The sequence below is a fragment of the Oncorhynchus nerka genome, linkage group LG20 (genome assembly GCF_034236695.1).
Source record: "Oncorhynchus nerka isolate Pitt River linkage group LG20, Oner_Uvic_2.0, whole genome shotgun sequence".
In the NCBI taxonomy this organism is placed as follows: domain Eukaryota; kingdom Metazoa; phylum Chordata; class Actinopteri; order Salmoniformes; family Salmonidae; genus Oncorhynchus; species Oncorhynchus nerka.
Window position 1 is genome coordinate 25715364 of NC_088415.1, and position 18492 is coordinate 25733855.

General features: G+C 44.2%; 1 protein-coding gene across 1 annotated transcript; it reads left to right on the forward strand.

Annotated features, from left to right (window-relative positions):
- Nucleotides 1–4876: 4876 nt before the first annotated feature.
- LOC115101631 (rho-related GTP-binding protein Rho6-like) lies at nucleotides 4877–15519 on the forward strand. Its single transcript, XM_029621090.2, has 5 exons — nucleotides 4877–5117; nucleotides 5726–5813; nucleotides 13058–13167; nucleotides 13319–13453; nucleotides 13592–15519. The coding sequence occupies exons 1-5, from the start codon at nucleotides 4998–5000 to the stop codon at nucleotides 13814–13816; spliced, it is 678 nt and encodes a 225-aa protein (XP_029476950.1). The 5' UTR covers nucleotides 4877–4997; the 3' UTR covers nucleotides 13817–15519.
- Nucleotides 15520–18492: the final 2973 nt, after the last annotated feature.

Genomic DNA, 18492 nt, shown 5'->3' on the forward strand with positions numbered 1-18492 from the left:
AGTGTGCACTGTGAAGCAGAGTCTGTGCGTCCAAGAATCCTCATCCTTGCAGCCATGATGCCGAATGCATTCTCTGACTCTCTGACAATGAGAGTGGTGGTAGTTCTAGGAAAGCCCAGGTTTGTTGACATGGACAGCTGTGAATGAGAGGTAACAAGAATATATGTCACATATATATTTGGTAAACAAAAAAAACACCATACCATTTTCCAGGAACCATATTTCAAAAGCCTTGATAAAATGGCACTTCTGATATAGAGGTGCACACATGTACAGTATGCAGTAACAAGGGAAATTAGAAACAGACAGAGTGAAATCGATTCCAACATTCTATTATCAACATACCTGCATAAGGGTGCATGAGGTTCTCATGTAGGGGGAAAGCTGCATTTCCCATACTTGAGTAAAAGTAAAGATACCTTAAAAGAAAATGACTGAAGTAAAACTGAAAGTCACTCAGTAAAATATTACTTGAGAAAAAGTCTAAAAGTATTTGTTTTTAAATATACTTAAGTATCAAAAGTAAAAGTATAAATCATTTAAATTCCTTATATTAAGCAAACCAGACGACACAATTTTCTTGTTTTTTTTCCATTTACGGATAGCCAGGGGCTACATAACTTACAAACGGAGCATTTGTGTTTATTGAGTCTGCCAGATCACAGGCAGTAGGGAATACCAAGGATGTTCTCTTGATAAGTAGGTGAATTTTTCTGTCCTGCTAAGCATTCAAAATGTACTGAGTACTTTTGGGTGTCACGGAAAATGCAAGGAGTAAAACATACATTATTTTCTTTAGGAATGTAGTGAAGTAAAAGTAAAAGTTGTCAAAAATATAAATAGTAAAGTAAAGTACTGTCACGTTCTGACCTTAGTTCCTTTGTTTTGTCTTTGTTTTAGTATGGTCAGGGCGTGAGTTGGGGTGGGCAGTCTATGTTCCTTTTTCTATAATTTGGGATTCTGTGTTTGGTCTGGTATGGTTTTCAATCAGAGGCAGCTGTCAATCGTTGTCCCTGATTGAGAACCATACTTAGGTAGCCTGGTTTCACTTTTGAGTTGTGGGTGATTGTTTCCTGTGTCTGTGTGTTCCACACGGAACTGTTTCAGTTTGTTATTTCACTTTGTTATTTTTGGTAGGCCTGAAACAGACTTCTCGCCTCAAGTTCAGCTGTCAGAGTCAGTTGGAGGGCCGGGGTGCACTGTCTTCATGTCATAGGCCTGCAGTAGCTAAAGCTTATTAATAGCCACACCATACCAAACCTTCACAAACATTTCTAAACTTTATTAGGGTAATATCAAAAGTAAGTCAAGCCATTGTTTATAGTGAAACTAAGAGCAGAAGAGTCCAAATAAACCAGGGAAAAAACGCACTACCCTCCTCTGTGCCCAATAAAAAAAACATACAACCCTCCCCACTCACTGCTTCTCTGTCCAACAGGCGAAGAAAGAGAGAGACATTTGATTGACCTAGAAGGTATTGACTGACATTACTTTGATATTGGAAGGATTAATGCATTAAATGTAGCCGTAAATATAATTCTAATAAATAATTTATAAAATTGCTGTTGTGATCATTCATTAGGCCTACTCCAAAGGGGGAGGAGTCGCAGTCTACTGCAGAGATAGCCTGCAAAGTAATGTCATACTTTCCAGGTCCATACCCAAACAGTTCGAACTACTAATTCTGAAAATTACTCTCTCCAGAAATAAGTCTCTCACTGTTGCCGCCTGCTACCGACCCCCCTCAGCTCCCAGCTGTGCCCTGGACACCATTTGTGAATTGATTGCCCCCCATCTAGCTTCAGAGTTTGTTCTGTTAGGTGACCTAAACTGGGATATGCTTAACTCCCCGGCAGTCCTACAATCTAAGCTAGATGCCCTCAATCTCACACAAATCATCAAGGAACCCACCAGGTACAACCCTAACTCTGTAAGCAAGGGCACCCTCATAGACGTCATCCTGACCAACTGGCCCTCCAAATACACCTCCGCTGTCTTCAACCAGGATCTCAGCGACCACTGCCTCATTGCCTGTATCCACTACGGTGCCGCAGTCAAACGACCACCCCTCATCACTGTCAAACGCTCCCTAAAACACTTCTGTGAGCAGGCCTTTCTAATCGACCTGGCCCGGGTATCCTGGAAGGACATTGACCTCATCCCGTCAGTTGAGGATGCCTGGTCATTCTTTAAGAGTAACTTCCTCACCATTTTAGATAAGCATGCTCCGTTCAAAAATGCAGAACTAAGAACAGATACAGCCCTTGGTTCACTCCAGACCTGACTGCCCTCGACCAGCACAAAAACATCCTGTGGCGGACTGCAATAGCATCGAACAGTCCCCGCGATATGCAACTGTTCAGGGAAGTCAGGAACCAATACACGCAGTCAGTCAGGAAAGCTAAGGCCACCTTCTTCAGGCAGAAGTTTGCATCCTGTAGCTCCAACTCCAAAAAGTTCTGGGACACTGTGAAGTCCATGGAGAACAAGAGCACCTCCTCCCAGCTGCCCACTGCACTGAGGCTAGGGAACACGGTCACCACCGACAAATCCATGATTATCAAAAACTTCAACAAGCATTTCTCAACGGCTGGCCATGCCTTCCGCCTGGCTACTCCTACCTCGGCCAACAGCTCCGGCCCCCCGCAGCTCCTCGCCCAAGCCTCTCCAGGTTCTCCTTTACCCAAATCCAGATAGCAGATGTTCTGAAAGAGCTGCAAAACCTGGACCCGTATAAATCAGCTGGGCTTGACAATCTGGACCCTCTATTTCTGAAACTATCCGCCGCCATTGTCGCAACCCCTATTACCAGCCTGTTCAACCTCTCTTTCATATCGTCTGAGATCCCCAAGGATTGGAAAGCTGCCGCAGTCATCCCCCTCTTCAAAGGGGGAGACACCCTGGACCCAAACTGTTACAGACCTATATCCATTCTGCCCTGCCTATCTAAGGTCTTCGAAAGCCAAGTCAACAAACAGGTCACTGACCATCTCGAATCCCACCGTACCTTCTCCGCTATGCAATCTGGTTTCCGAGCCGGTCACGGGTGCACCTCAGCCACACTCAAGGTACTAAACGACATCATAACCGCCATCGATAAAAGACAGTACTGTGCAGCCGTCTTCATCGACCTTGCCAAGGCTTTCGACTTTGTCAATCACCATATTCTTATCGGCAGACTCAGTAGCCTCGGTTTTTCGGATGACTGCCTTGCCTGGTTCACCAATTACTTTGCAGACAGAGTTCAGTGTGTCAAATCGGAGGGCATGTTGTCCGGTCCTCTGGCAGTCTCTATGGGGGTGCCACAGGGTTCAAATCTCGGGCCGACTCTTTTCTCTGTATATATCAATGATGTTGCTCTTGCTGCGGGCGATTCCCTGATCCACCTCTACGCAGACGACACCATTCTATACACTTTCGGCCCGTCATTGGACACTGTGCTATCTAACCTCCAATCGAGCTTCAATGCCATACAACACTCCTTCCGTGGCCTCCAACTGCTCTTAAACGCTAGTAAAACCAAATGCATGCTTTTCAACCGATCGCTGCCTGCACCCGCATGCCCGACTAGCATCACCACACTGGATGGTTCCGACCTTGAATATGTGGACACCTATAAGTACCTAGGTGTCTGGCTAGACTGCAAACTCTCCTTCCAGACCCATATCAAACATCTCCAATCGAAAATCAAATCAAGAGTCGGCTTTCTATTCCGCAACAAAGCCTCCTTCACTCACGCTGCCAAGCTTACCCTAGTAAAACTGACTATCCTACTGATCCTCGACTTCGGCGATGTCATCTACAATATTGCTTCCAACACTCTTCTCAGCAAACTGGATGCAGTTTATCACAGTGCCATCCGTTTTGTCACTAAAGCACCTTATACTACCCACCACTGCGACTTGTATGCTCTAGTCGGCTGGCCCTCGCTACATATTCGTCGCCAGACCCACTGGCTCCAGGTCATCTACAAGGCCATGCTAGGCAAAGCTCTGCCTTATCTCAGCTCACTGGTCACGATGGCAACACCCATCCGTAGCACGCGCTCCAGCAGGTGTATCTCATTGATCATCCCTAAAGCCAACACCTCATTCGGCCGCCTTTCGTTCCAGTACTCTGCTGCCTGTGACTGGAACGAATTGCAAAAATCGCTGAAGTTGGAGAATTTTATCTCCCTCACCAACTTTAAACATCAGCTATCTGAGCAGCTAACCGATCGCTGCAGCTGTACATAATCTATTGGTAAATAGCCCACCCATTTTCACCTACCTCATCCACACAGTTTTTATTTATTTACTTTTCTGCTCTTTTGCACACCAATATCTCTACCTGTACATGATCATCTGATCACTTATCACTCCAGTGTTAATCTGCAATATTGTGTAATTATTTGCCTACCTCCTCATGCCTTTTGCACACATTGTATATAGACTCCCCCTTTTTTTCTCTACTGTGTTATTGACTTGTTAATTGTTTACTCCATGTGTAACTCTGTGTTGTCTGTTCACACTGCTATGCTTTATCTTGGCCAGGTCGCAGTTGCAAATGAGAACCTGTTCTCAACTAGCCTACCTGGTTAAATAAAGGTGAAATAAAAAAAATAAAAAAAAAAAAAATGATGACAAACATTTAACAATATAACATTAAATAACCTGTAGCCATTTTCCCTCCTCTCTCTAATATCACACAAAGTGTATCATCCACTAGACATGGATAGACTATGTAGGTCATTTCGCCCTTTAGAACAGTTGACTACAAAAACCTTGTATATTTCGTCCGAAGCGCGTGCCGCGCAACCATTAGCAGAACGCTCATTGGCTGTCGCGACAATATAAAGTTCCGCAGTGTCATATCTCATCAATCCCGCTGGCAGAAAGCTTCATCGCAGGAGGAGAGAATCACGGCACAAAGCACTGATAACTGACAGAGGATTTACAAAGGAGTTGTTTTGTTTCACATATACATTTATTGTATTCATCAACCAAATCTTTTTCACAATGAAGGAAAGGAGACTTACCCAGCCTATGGTGGCGAGATGTAAACTGGTGTTGGTTGGGGATGTTCAATGCGGGAAAACCGCAATGTTGCAAGTCCTGGCCAAGGATTCCTATCCTGAGGTATGCGATTTCTACCTGGCACATTTGATTGGATTACAGTCAAAACCTAAAGGTATAGGCCTACTGGAATAGTCAACATACATAGGCTATAAAGAGGTGATAATTAAATGATAATAACAAAGAGAATGTGTCAAGTTTATATTTTCACTAATAACTGCATTGCTAGATTGTGTTAGATTTATGATAGAGTTTCAAGACATAGATTATTTATTGCTTAATTCGTATATGATACTTTATCCCAAGATAAGTATTAACTTCCTAACTGTATAATTGATAGGAAACAATTATTTCCTATTTCTTAAAATGCTAAAATACCTCTTCAAATGATTTGTATTATTTTTCTGTTATCATGGAGTTGGCCTTTGTTTTGAAATGATCAGATGCCTTATTTGGTCAGACAGACAGTAGGCAGTGGCACAGTAGCCACAAACTGGGATGATCATTATATGTAAAACTAACACAATTTACACTGTATGTAAATGTAGGACTGAGGATTACAAGGGTCATCATTTCACAGGTTGACTGTATTCTAATTTCTAAATCCTACATTTACATAGTGTAATTGCCTTTAGTAGTACAAATGAACCCATTCCTTTCTGTATCCACAGACATATGTTCCAACAGTATTTGAGAACTACACAGCCTGTCTGGAGCTGGAGGACCAGCGCGTAGAGCTCAGTCTCTGGGACACGTCAGGTGAGCATTACACTCTGCTCTCTCCCTGCATACATCCAACATACCCTTACAGTAGCACTTTACTTATAGCATTACTTAAGGTATTTAAGCATGTATACGCCTTTATAATGTATTATAAAAAGGGATATAATGTGGCATGTCTCTCTATACAAGGTGCTCTACCTGCAGATATAGTGGAGGGGGTTTATCATGCGTGAAATGTTCCTCCAACTTGTTCTCAGGCCGCTACCTTGAAACTCCTTTCTCTTGAACAGGAGAGAGTCCAAAAGCATTCCATTTTAATGTGTCTTTATATTCAACCTGACTTACATTTACTTGCCCACCCGCTCTGAAAACAATGCAATCTGTAAACAACAGTAGACTCATCCCCACCTTTACATTTTCACACCTCGTTTTAACCTCTCCCAAGCTCTTTCCACCTTTCTTTTTTCCACTGTTTCTATCATCATGCCATCAAAAGTGCCTCTCTAGTCTAAACACTGAGATCTCTATCTGTCTCTCTGACATCCTGTGCTGGCAGTGCTCTCATCCTTTATGGCCATATCATGGATTTCTCCGATTGTCCTATAACTAAAGTCTCAGCTCCAGGGTTCAGAGCCATCATCATCTCTGTTTCCCCAGCATTGCATCACCCTGGACACCTCTGACAATATGGTCATTGTCTCCTACTGGAAAAACAAGTCCAATCACTGCCATTCAGTTCCCTCATCTCTTGCCTTTACACACTATACAGTTATTCCTTGTAAACGTCAGACAATTGCCTCCCTCAAAGGAGAATGTTTGTCAGGCTTTTAATAATGGATTGGATCTGAAGAGAATGGCACACCTACAGTAGAAGGAGGGAATTCTATATCATGCAAATGCATTTAACACTACCCATAAAGGCATAAGTTAAATAAAGGTTCAATTAAAAAAAGAAAAAATAATAATAAGTAGGTTACACTGTACATCTGCATGATGAAGCTTTTCTTAGTTCATTATTTGCTGGTTTAGTTTGTGTTTAACACGTTTCTGGAGTAGGTTAAAAATGTAATCTGTTGTTGGTGTGGTGAGAGGATGGACATCCTGTCAGCGTCTGATTTTAGCACAGAGACCTTCCTGTACAACAGAGGGGACCACATATATCGCTGTAAGCACTAATGTAAGCACTAATTTCATGTAAACATTAACATACGTTATACTTTGGTGTGTAGGCATGCATTTACACACATACGCACACCAGTGGAGGCTTCTCCTCAGAGGAAGGGGATTTTCAGAAAAATGTAAAGTGAAACATAACAAAAGTTAGCCTTTTTAGATAAAACTGTATTAAATATATTCATGTCACCAAATATTTAATGTCACCATGTCACCAATGTCACAATGTTACCATGTCACCATGTCACCAAATATTTAATAACTATGAAGGTCTATAGTTGCTTCAACGGCACTCACTGGGGTAGCACCATGGTGTAGCCAGAGGACAACTAGTTTCCGTCCTCCTCTGGGTACATTGGCTCATAAAATGATCAGATAATTAATCTAGTACAGAAAGCTTAAGCTACAGCTAGCTAGCACTGCAGTGCATAAAATGTGGTGAGTAGTTGACTCAAAGAGAGAAAGACAATAGTTTAACAGTTTTGAACAAATTAATTTCCTTTAAAAAATGAAGGAGAAGCAAGAGAGAGAGAACAAGCTATATTTTTTGTATTTTTTTCCCTTTCACTTACTTTGCTAACGAATGCAGCTAGCTAGTTTAACCTACTCAAACACCCGGCTCAAACAGAGAGGGATGCTACATTGGCTAGCTGGCTATGGCTATCCAACACGGGAACTATTCCAATTCAATGTAAGCTTTTGGATTGATTAATTTATTTCCACCGGGGCCCGCCGGTGTAACTGCTAAACTGCTTGCTGTACACTGTACTACATGATTGTAGAGGGTTTACTAACGCGTTACTTCTAGTAGCTATGTTGACTATGATGTTAGCTAATATGGTGACAATGATGTAGGCTGTGTGTAGCGGTTAGCGGTAAGTGGTTATGGTATGAATTTACATTTACATTTAAGTCATTTAGCAGACGCTCTTATCCAGAGCGACTTACAAATTGGTGCATTCACCTTATGACATCCAGTGGAACAGTAGTGCATCTAAATCTTTTAAGGGGGGTGAGAGGGATTACTTTATCCTATCCTAGGTATTCCTTAAAGAGGTGGGGTTTCAGGTGTCTCCGGAAGGTGGTGATTGACTCCGCTGTCCTGGCGTCGTGAGGGAGTTTGTTCCACCATTGGGGGGCCAGAGGAGCGAACAGTTTTGACTGGGCTGAGCGGGAACTGTACTTCCTCAGTGGTAGGGAGGCGAGCAGGCCAGAGGTGGATGAACGCAGTGCCCTTGTTTGGGTGTAGGGCCTGATCAGAGCCTGGAGGTACTGAGGTGCCGTTCCCCTCACAGCTCCGTAGGCAAGCACCATGGTCTTGTAGCGGATGCGAGCTTCAACTGGAAGCCAGTGGAGAGAGCGGAGGAGCGGGGTGACGTGAGAGAACTTGGGAAGGTTGAACACCAGACGGGCTGCGGCGTTCTGGATGAGTTGTAGGGGTTTAATGGCACAGGCAGGGAGCCCAGCCAACAGCGAGTTGCAGTAATCCAGACGGGAGATGACAAGTGCCTGGATTAGGACCTGCGCCGCTTCCTGTGTGAGGCAGGGTCGTACTCTGCGGATGTTGTAGAGCATGAACCTACAGGAACGGGCCACCGCCTTGATGTTAGTTGAGAACGAGGGTGTTGTCCAGGATCACGCCAAGGTTCTTAGCGCTCTGGGAGGAGGACACAATGGAGTTGTCAACCGTGATGGCGAGATCATGGAACGGGCAGTCCTTCCCCGGGAGGAAGAGCAGCTCCGTCTTGCCGAGGTTCAGCTTGAGGTGGTGATCCGTCATCCACACTGATATGTCTGCCAGACATGCAGAGATGCGATTCGCCACCTGGTCATCAGAAGGGGGAAAGGAGAAGATTAATTGTGTGTCGTCTGCATAGCAATGATAGGAGAGACCATGTGAGGTTATGACAGAGCCAAGTGACTTGGTGTATAGCGAGAATAGGAGAGGGCCTAGAACAGAGCCCTGGGGGACACCAGTGGTGAGAGCACGTGGTGTGGAGACGGATTCTCGCCACGCCACCTGGTAGGAGCGACCTGTCAGGTAGGACGCAATCCAAGCGTGGGCCGCGCCGGAGATGCCCAACTCGGAGAGGGTGGAGAGGAGGATCTGATGGTTCACAGTATCGAAGGCAGCCGATAGGTCTAGAAGGATGAGAGCAGAGGAGAGAGAGTTAGCTTTAGCAGTGCGGAGCGCCTCCGTGATACAGAGAAGAGCAGTCTCAGTTGAATGACTAGTCTTGAAACCTGACTGATTTGGATCAAGAAGGTCATTCTGAGAGAGATAGCGGGAGAGCTGGCCAAGGACGGCACGTTCAAGAGTTTTGGAGAGAAAAGAAAGAAGGGATACTGGTCTGTAGTTGTTGACATCGGAGGGATCGAGTGTAGGTTTTTTCAGAAGGGGTGCAACTCTCGCTCTCTTGAAGACGGAAGGGACGTAGCCAGCGGTCAGGGATGAGTTGATGAGCGAGGTGAGGTAAGGGAGAAGGTCTCCGGAAATGTTCTGGAGAAGAGAGGAGGGGATAGGGTCAAGCGGGCAGGTTGTTGGGCGGCCGGCCGTCACAAGACGCGAGATTTCATCTGGAGAGAGAGGGGAGAAAGAGGTCAGAGCACAGGGTAGGGCAGTGTGAGCAGAACCAGCGGTGTCGTTTGACTTAGCAAACGAGGATCGGATGTCGTCGACCTTCTTTTCAAAATGGTTGACGAAGTCATCTGCAGAGAGGGAGGAGGGGGGGGGAGGAGGATTCAGGAGGGAGGAGAAGGTGGCAAAGAGCTTCCTAGGGTTAGAGGCAGATGCTTGGAATTTAGAGTGGTAGAAAGTGGCTTTAGCAGCAGAGAGAGAAGAGGAAAATGTAGAGAGGAGGGAGTGAAAGGATGTCAGGTCCGCAGGGAGGCGAGTTTTCCTCCATTTCCGCTCGGCTGCCCGGAGCCCTTGGAAAGGTTTTTTCGCCTGGTCACAGACAGTTATTGTGTTGTGCAATGAATTCCACAAGTGAAGATAAAGGTGAGAGGAGGACAGCATATATGCGAGGAGGAATTATACAACTAGCAAAGTGAGCATGCTGTCTGTATGTGGCTGCTATGAAAGTGAACTTTGTTTGCAGGTGATTAGGGGTGTGGTCATTCCTCCGATTTTGTTGAAAAAAAAATCTTAAATGGAAGCAAACGGAACGAAACAAAGATAAACATACCTTAGATGGTCGAATAGAAACTCTCGTTTGCAACTGTTGGACTAATGAATACACCCTAGATCAGCTAGATGCAGGCAATAGTGTGCAAGGCGCTATTGGATGTGCCACTGTCTGTCACCTTGATTACTAACATTTTTCTCTTGACCTGTGCACCTACGTTGTAAACTTTCATTCATAGGCTAGGTGGTAGCAACCTCATGATGGGTATAGGGGAAATTTGAGTATCATGTAGTAGCCTTAACCTATCGATCTTACTGTAACGATGTGCGCTTAGAGTCGGGAAGCAAGTTCAGGGAGTGAGTGTTTTAATAAAGAAACGCAACATAATACAAAACAAGAAACACGAACAACGCACATACAGGAAACTGAAACAGAAACAATAACGCCTGGGGAAGGAACCAAAGGGAGTGACATATATATACGGAAGGTAATCAGGGAAGTGATGTAGTCCAGGTGAGTCTGATGACGCGCAGGTGCGCATAACGATGGTGACAGGTGTCCGCCTTAATGAGCAGCATGGTGACCTAGAGGCTGGAGAGGGAGCACACATGACAGTTACATTGAACTGGGTGAATGGAATATGAATGACAGTCATCCAATATGCTGTAATAGAAATAAGGCCATGCTGATAAAAAATGTTTTGTCCTCCCTCATTTTAAACGGCAGCAACTGCCACTGATGCACACACACATGCGCACACACATGCACACACACATGCACACACAACCAGATGAAGGTTTTCTAAGCAATAGTCTTCAATTTATAACATGAGAAGCATTTACTTTTTAGTTTAGGTACCATTGTTAATGACATTTTACATACAGAACAGTTTGTGTTATGCACCCACGCCCTAAACACATAAATCAATGATTCTCCCCTGATACAGAAATCTTTGTTACATCTCTCTGATTTAAAGTGGGATTTCTGCACAAAAAATAGTTCAGCATAAATTGTTTACAAAACACAGGGGTGTGACTGGGATAGAGTTGTGTACTGTGTCTCTCTCTTACTCTTTCTGTATGTCTGTATGTCTGTGTTTGTGTATGTTTGTCTGTTTGTGTGTTAATGGGAATTATTGGAGAAATCTTCTACTAAGTGGGAAGGCGCAGAACTTTAGTGAAGTGATTTACTGTAGATCTGAGTGTGAGGGAGGAAGAACATTTGAGTGTACAGTGTGTGTGTGTGTGTGTGGGTGTGTGTGTGTGTGTGTGTGTGTGTGTGTGTGGGGGGCGGGGGCGTATAATAGAGTATTGGATTCAAGCATTGTTGACCAAGGCTTTTGCCGTAGTTGCCAGGGGGATTGAATGGTGTCCTGTGATGCAACGAATCATTCTTAATGGAACTAATGGAGTTTCTTATTCACTTGGTACTACGCTCTCCGTAGCCGATGTGAGTAAGACCTTTAAACAGGTTAACATTTATAAGGCCACAGGACTAGACGAATTACGAGGACGCTAACTCAGATCAAGCGCTGACCAGCTGGCAAGTTTCTTCACTGGCATTTTCAACCTCTCTCTGACCCAGTCTTTAATACCTACATGTTTCAAGCAGACCACCATACTTCCTGTGCCCAAGAATGCCAAGGTAGCCTGTCTAAATTACTATTGCTCCATAGCACTCACATCTGTAGCCATGAAATTATTTGGAAGACTGGTCATGGTTCACATCAACACCATCATCCCAGACACCCTGGACCCATTCCAATTTGCATACCACCCCAACCAATCCACAGACGATGCAATCTCTATTGCACTCCACACTGGCCTTTCCCACTTGGACAAAAGGAACACGTGAGAATGTTGTTCATTGACTACAGCTCAGAGTTCAACACCATAGTGCCCTCAAAGCTCATCACTAAGCTAAGGTCCCTGGGACTGAACACCTCCCTCTGCAACTGGATCCTGGACTTCATGACGGGCTACCCCAGGTGGTGAGGGTAGGCAACAACACAACTGCCACGCTGACCCTCAACACTAAGTATCTATAATGGTCCAAACACACCAACACAGTCGTGAAGAGGGACAACATGGCCTCTTCCTCTCCAGGAGGCTGAAAAGATTTGGACCCACAGATCCTCAAAAGGTTATACAGCTGCACCATCAAGAGCATCTTGACTGGCTGAATCATCGCTTGGTATGGCAACTGCTTGGAAAACCGACTGCAAGGTGCTACAGAGGGTAGTGCATACGGCCCAGTGTTTCACTGGGGCCAAGCTCCCTGCCATCAAGGACTTGTATTATAGGCGGTGTCAAAGGAAGGCCCAAAACATTGTCAAAGACTCCAGCCATCCAAGCCACAGACTGTTCTCTCTGCTACCGCACGACAAGCGGTACCAATGCATCAAGTTTGGAACCAACAGGACCCTGAACAGCTTCTATTCTCAAGTCATAAGACTTTTTAACAAGACTCCTAAAAAGCTAATCAAATGGCTTCCTGGACTACCTGCATTGACCCTTTTTTTCCACTGACTATGCACCAACACTGGACTCTACCCAGACACTCATACATACTTGACACCCCAACACACACACTTTCACACTCACCACATACGCTGCTGCTGTCTATTATCTATCATGTTGCCTAGTCACTTTACCCCTACCTATAAGTACACTACATAGCTACACCAATTACTCTGTACCCCTGCACATCGACATCGGTACTGGTACTCCCTGTATATAGCCATGTTATTTTTACTTGTTAAATATATATGTTTTTCACTGTGTATTTATTCATTGTGTCACTATTTCTATATTTGATTGAATATTTTATCTTATCTTTAACTCTGCATTGTTGGAAATGGACCCGTAATTAAGCATTTCACTGTTGTCTACGAAGCATGTGACAAATAAAATGTGATTTGATGTACTGTCCTATTGAAAGCCCTGTGACTGACCCCAGCCGATCTGTTTGACCCTATAGGCTCCCCGTACTATGATAACGTCCGACCCCTGTGCTACAGCGACTCAGACGCTGTGCTCCTTTGTTACGACATCAGCCGACCAGACTCAATTGATGGTTCACTGAAAAAGGCAAGGCCATTGTCATTGTGATCATCATCATTGTTGTTGTCAATTTCTTCTTCCTCCTCATCTTAGCCATCATCACAATCATGCACTTTACATCTGTGGTGATGATACATTATAACAACCTCATGCCAGCCATATGTCCTTTTCGTTGCAGTGGAAGACAGAGATCCTGGGTTTCTGCCCCAGCACACGCATCCTCCTGATAGGCTGTAAAACAGACCTGCGCACAGACGTGTGTACGCTCATGGAGCTGTCCAATCAGAAGCAGACACCCATCTCACATGAGCAGGTGAGTCTTACATAATGCTCTCTCTCTCTCTCGCTCTCTCTCTCTCTCTCTCTCTTCTCTCTCTTTGGTGTCTCGCTTCCTCCGTCTCACTCCTGTTCTTTCCCCTTCATGTTGCAGGGTTCCTCCATGGCCAAGCAGCTAGGTGCGGAGGCCTACTTGGAGTGTTCGGCCTTCACCTCAGAGAAGAGCATCCACAGTGTGTTCCGTACTTCAGCCCTGGCCTGCATCAGCAAGCTACAGCCCTCCACCAAGACCAGTCCTGCCCGACGCCTCTCCAAGAGACTCCTTTTCCTGCCCAGAAAGTCTGATCTCCTCTCCTCCACCTTCGGCAAGGACAAGGCCAAGGGCTGCTCCATTATGTGAGGGAGGGGGAAGAACCCAGACTGGGGTGGCCAGAGATTCACTCCATTGAACAGTCCAGCGGGCAAAAGGGGGTGCAAGGTGGCAGAGGGGCAAGGGAATCGGAAGTAAGGGGGAAGGAAGGGGTTTCTTTAGAACCCCTCTGGCCTCCCCCAACATCCTCCCCAGTCCCCACCCCCACTGACGCCCCACTTAAAAAAAACATGGTTTACTCTGTATAGGATATACTGGTCCTCTTCATGATCACCCCCCACAAACAAACAAACAAACAAACAAACACACACACACACACACACACCTCGGGGCGGTAGGTAGCCCAGTGGTTAGAGCGTTGGGCCAGTAACCGAAAAGTTGCTGGATCGAATCCCTGAGCTGACAAGGTAAAAATCTGTAAAAATTCTGAGCAAGGCAGTTAACCCCTGTTCCTCGGGCGCTGAAAAAGTGAATGTCAATTATGGCAGCCCCCCACACCTCTCTGATTCAGAGACTGAAAAATAAGTCTCCTTCATGTTCCACAATTGATCACCTGGGATGACTCTCTGGAGTTGTCATTCTTGTAGTGTGGCTGGCCATTATTGATGAGACTACAGGATCAAGGCCTTTACAAAGATGGGTCTCTCATTCATACTTAGTGGAGAGTGTAAGAAATGGGGTAAAGGGTCCGTGAGGGTTGGGCGTGGGTGGGATGGGTGAATTTGAGCCAAAACAACTAACAGGCTGGTCCTGTCCAAAGTAAGTTATTTTTCAGTTTGTTTTGCTTTGAAATCTTTTAAGTATAAGGTGATTTATATTTTTCAGTATTCTTCAAATTTGTAATCTGCTTTCTGCCCAGTCTTTTTAATTGAAGTTGCTTTTTTTGTCATTGTTGTTGTACTCACTGAAGTCATCTTGTATTAGGAGCTGTCTACGACCCGGCTAATAGAGGACTTCATGATTCGCACAGACAGGGGCTCTGAGTTGTTTGGACTTACAGAACACTGGAATTTAAGGGTTGCTTAGCAACTGTGTGAGCAGTGGCAGAAGTCAGCAGAATTGTGATGATGGGTGCAGTTTCTGGCTCTGAGAGAAAAGAAAGAGGGCTCCAACAGTTTTTTATTGATTTATTTCACCTTTATTTAACCAGGTGCGTCTCACCTTTCATTTGTAGCATGAGACCACTGCTAAGGTGACGGCTGGACATTTCAGTTAGTAGTGCACTGCTGAAAAACATCTGAAAAATATCTGAAAAACTAATTTGAAGCCTCCGAACTCAGTGGCAGCTCAGTGGCTTGTGTCAGAACAAAAAAAGCTATTTGAGTATATTTTATAACCTGAGTTCCCAGCAGTGAGTGAATAAGCTCCAAATTTGCCTGGAGTGACTGAAACACTGTTCAGAAAAAAAGTCCATTTGACTGAATATACAGCCGTCATAATGTTTCTGCTCCCACTCCTGATCTAAGAACAGACCATGTCTGGTTGTACATATCCTGCTTTATATGCCATTTGTAAAGCTCCAAAAAGAATGTTGTTGGAACAAAACTCAGTGTTTGTGTTAAGTAAAATGGCTTCAACTTAATTTATTAATGAAATAATGTATTGCTCAATGTTGTCGTTTTATTTTTGACTGTAAATTTTGGGGTAGAATTCTTCATTTGAATGGACACTGATTTTTTTTCTGTCCATATGTTTTCTCTTTGGTTCTGAATAAAGCTCGCCTTTGTTCATCATATTCTCAGATGTCTGAGTTTTTGTGGAGTACAGGTTTGGTGGTCCATAAGGGGAAAAGTAACATCTATATGTTGTGAATGTTTATGAGGCATTAACATATGAAGGTGACTTAAAGTGTTATCAACATACAGTATGAAACTTAAACAGATGGCTTCACCCTCAATAGCACAACCACACTCCCTGTGATGAGGGACACTCTAGGGCCCTAGCAGCACTACCAACTCATCAAGCTCTTATCGAACTTCTGTAGAGGAGTCTTTGGGTTAAATACCCTCCTTTAACTAAGCATTATGATGAGTACTGTATATACTTGGTTGGTTGAAGTTATTGAAAATGTTGCAGTGAAACGTGAGCCATATAGAATAACTTGAGAGTTAAGAGCCATTGACAGATATAGATGACCTCTTACCTTGGGACAGACTGAGATATTGATCATGGGTGATACACACGTACTAGGACAAGACAGATCAGTCTAATGATACCAGAGCATAATTGATCAAATTGCTGAGGGATGTTGTAATTTAGTCGACATTAAATTCTCAATTTGAATCATTATAAGCTCAGAAAGACATCATTTGCCCCTTAGAATGTTGACAGGGAGGGTTATTACATTACTGCAGCACATCCACCTGCAGTGAAATCTCTTCACTAAATGCTCTGCTATACTGTGATGGCAGACACATACTGTAGCTGCCCTAAGTAAGATTGCAGCTTAGTAACATGAGGTTTGGTAAATAGAAAATTATATTGGTGCGTTGTATTTCAACTTTACTTTGAGCTATGATGTAGGCTAAATTGCAGTTATTCATTGTGTGTCTTTAAATGATATCAAAGTGGTGTTGGATCAACAAAGCTTGCTTCAATGTTCTTACAGTGAAAGAACGTAGAATTGATGATATACTGTAGCTCATTGTGAGGTTTGTCTTCGAAGAAGCCTGACATGGTTATTTTATCCCTGGTTCAAGGGTACAACATAATAATCTGCTTCTGTATGTTTGGCTGTTGAGTCTACTGCTATGATTCAACAGCAGAACATTATTTGAAAATTGAAATGGTGGAGACTAAACGTAAACAACATGTGTATAGCTGATATTTCTGTCAGAAACAGACTGGACACATGCAACTGAAGCGTGAATATAGCCTTGGGGACACCCCTCCCCCAAAACATACACACACAACCAACCTGGGTGATGCCTCTGGAGGAGGGGGTTGGGTATTTTAGTCATGTACCATACCCTGTATTAAGTGTGAAGGTAAGACCCAGATGCAGACAACCTCAAATTATCAATGGTTTAATAATCCAACAGGGGCAGGCAATATACAGGTCGAGGCAGGCAGGGGTCAGTAAAGGTGGGGCAACGGTACCGGACAGCAGGCAGGCTCAGGCTAGGCAGAGGTCAATAATCCAGAGTTCGGGCAAAGGTACAGATCGGCAGGCAGGCTCAGGGGCAGGCAGGGTGGTCAGGCAGGCAGGCTCAGAGTTGGGACAGGCAAGGGTCAAAATCAGGAGGGCGAGGAAAAAGCTTGACTGGGAAAAGCAGGAGCTGAGAAAAAACCCTGGTTGACTAGACAAACAAGCCGAACTGGCAACAGACAAACAGAGAACACAGGTATAAGTACACAGGGGATAATGGGGAAGATGGACGACACCTGGAGGGGGGTGGTGACAATCACAAAGACAGGTGAAACAGATCAGGGTGTGACACCCTGTGGTAATGCCCACAGAAGAAGTGACCTATTGGGCAGTGCCAGCACTAAAAACCATCCAAGCATCTCTGAACTGCCCTGACCAGCTCTCTCGCTCGCTCGCTCATGCTCTCTCTCTCTTGCTCTCCTTTTCTCTCACTCAATTCAATTCAATTCAATTTATGGGCTTTTTGGCATGGGAAACATATGTTGACATTGCCAAAGCAAGTGAAGTAGATAAGAAGCAAAAGTGAAATAAACAATACAAATTAACAGTAAACATGACACTCACAGAAGTTCTGAAAGAATACAGACATTTCAAATGTCATATTATGTCTATATACAGTGTTGTAACAATGTGCAAAGAGTTAAAGTACAAAAGGGAAAATAAATAAACATAAATATGGGTTGTATTTACAATGGTGTTTGTTCTTCACTGGTTGGCCTTTTCTTGTGGCAACAGGTCACAAATATTGCTGCTGTGATGGCACACTGTGGTATTTCACCCAGTAGATACGGGAGTTTATCAACATTGAGTTTGTTTTCAAATTCTTTGTGGATCTGTGTAATCTGAAGGAAATAAGTGTCTTTAATATGGCCATACATTTGGCAGGAGGTTAGGAAGTGCAGCTCAGTTTCCACCTGATTTTGTGGGCATTGTGCACTTGGCCTGTCTTCTCTTGAGAGCCAGGTCTGCCTATGGCGGCCTTTCTCAATAGCAAGGCTAAGGTTTATTGAGTCTGTACATAGTCAAAGCTTTCCTTAAGTTTGGGTCAGTCAAAGTGGTCAGGTATTCTGCCACTGTGTACTCTCTGTTTAGGGCCAAATAGCATTGTAGTATGTTATGTTTTGTTAATTCTTTCCAATGTGTCAAGTAATTATCTTTTGTTTTCTCATGATTTGGTTGGGTCTAATTGTGTTGCTGTCCTGGGGCTCTGTGGGATCTGTTTGTGCTTGTGAACAGTGCCACAGGACCAGCTTTCTTCGGGGACTCTTCTCCAGGTTCATCTCTCTGTAGGTGATGGCTTTGTTATGGAAGGTTTGGGAATCACTTCCTTTTAGGTGGTTGTAGAATTTAACGTCTCTTTTCTGGATTTTGATCATTAGCGGGTATCAGCCAAATTCTGCTCTGCATGCATTATTTGGTGTTTTACGTTGTACACAGAGGATATTTTTGCAGAATTCTGCATGCAGAGTCTCAATTTGGTATTTGTCCCATTTTGTGAATTCTTGGTTGGTGAGCGGACCCCAGACCTCACAACCATGAAGGGCAACAGGCTCTATAA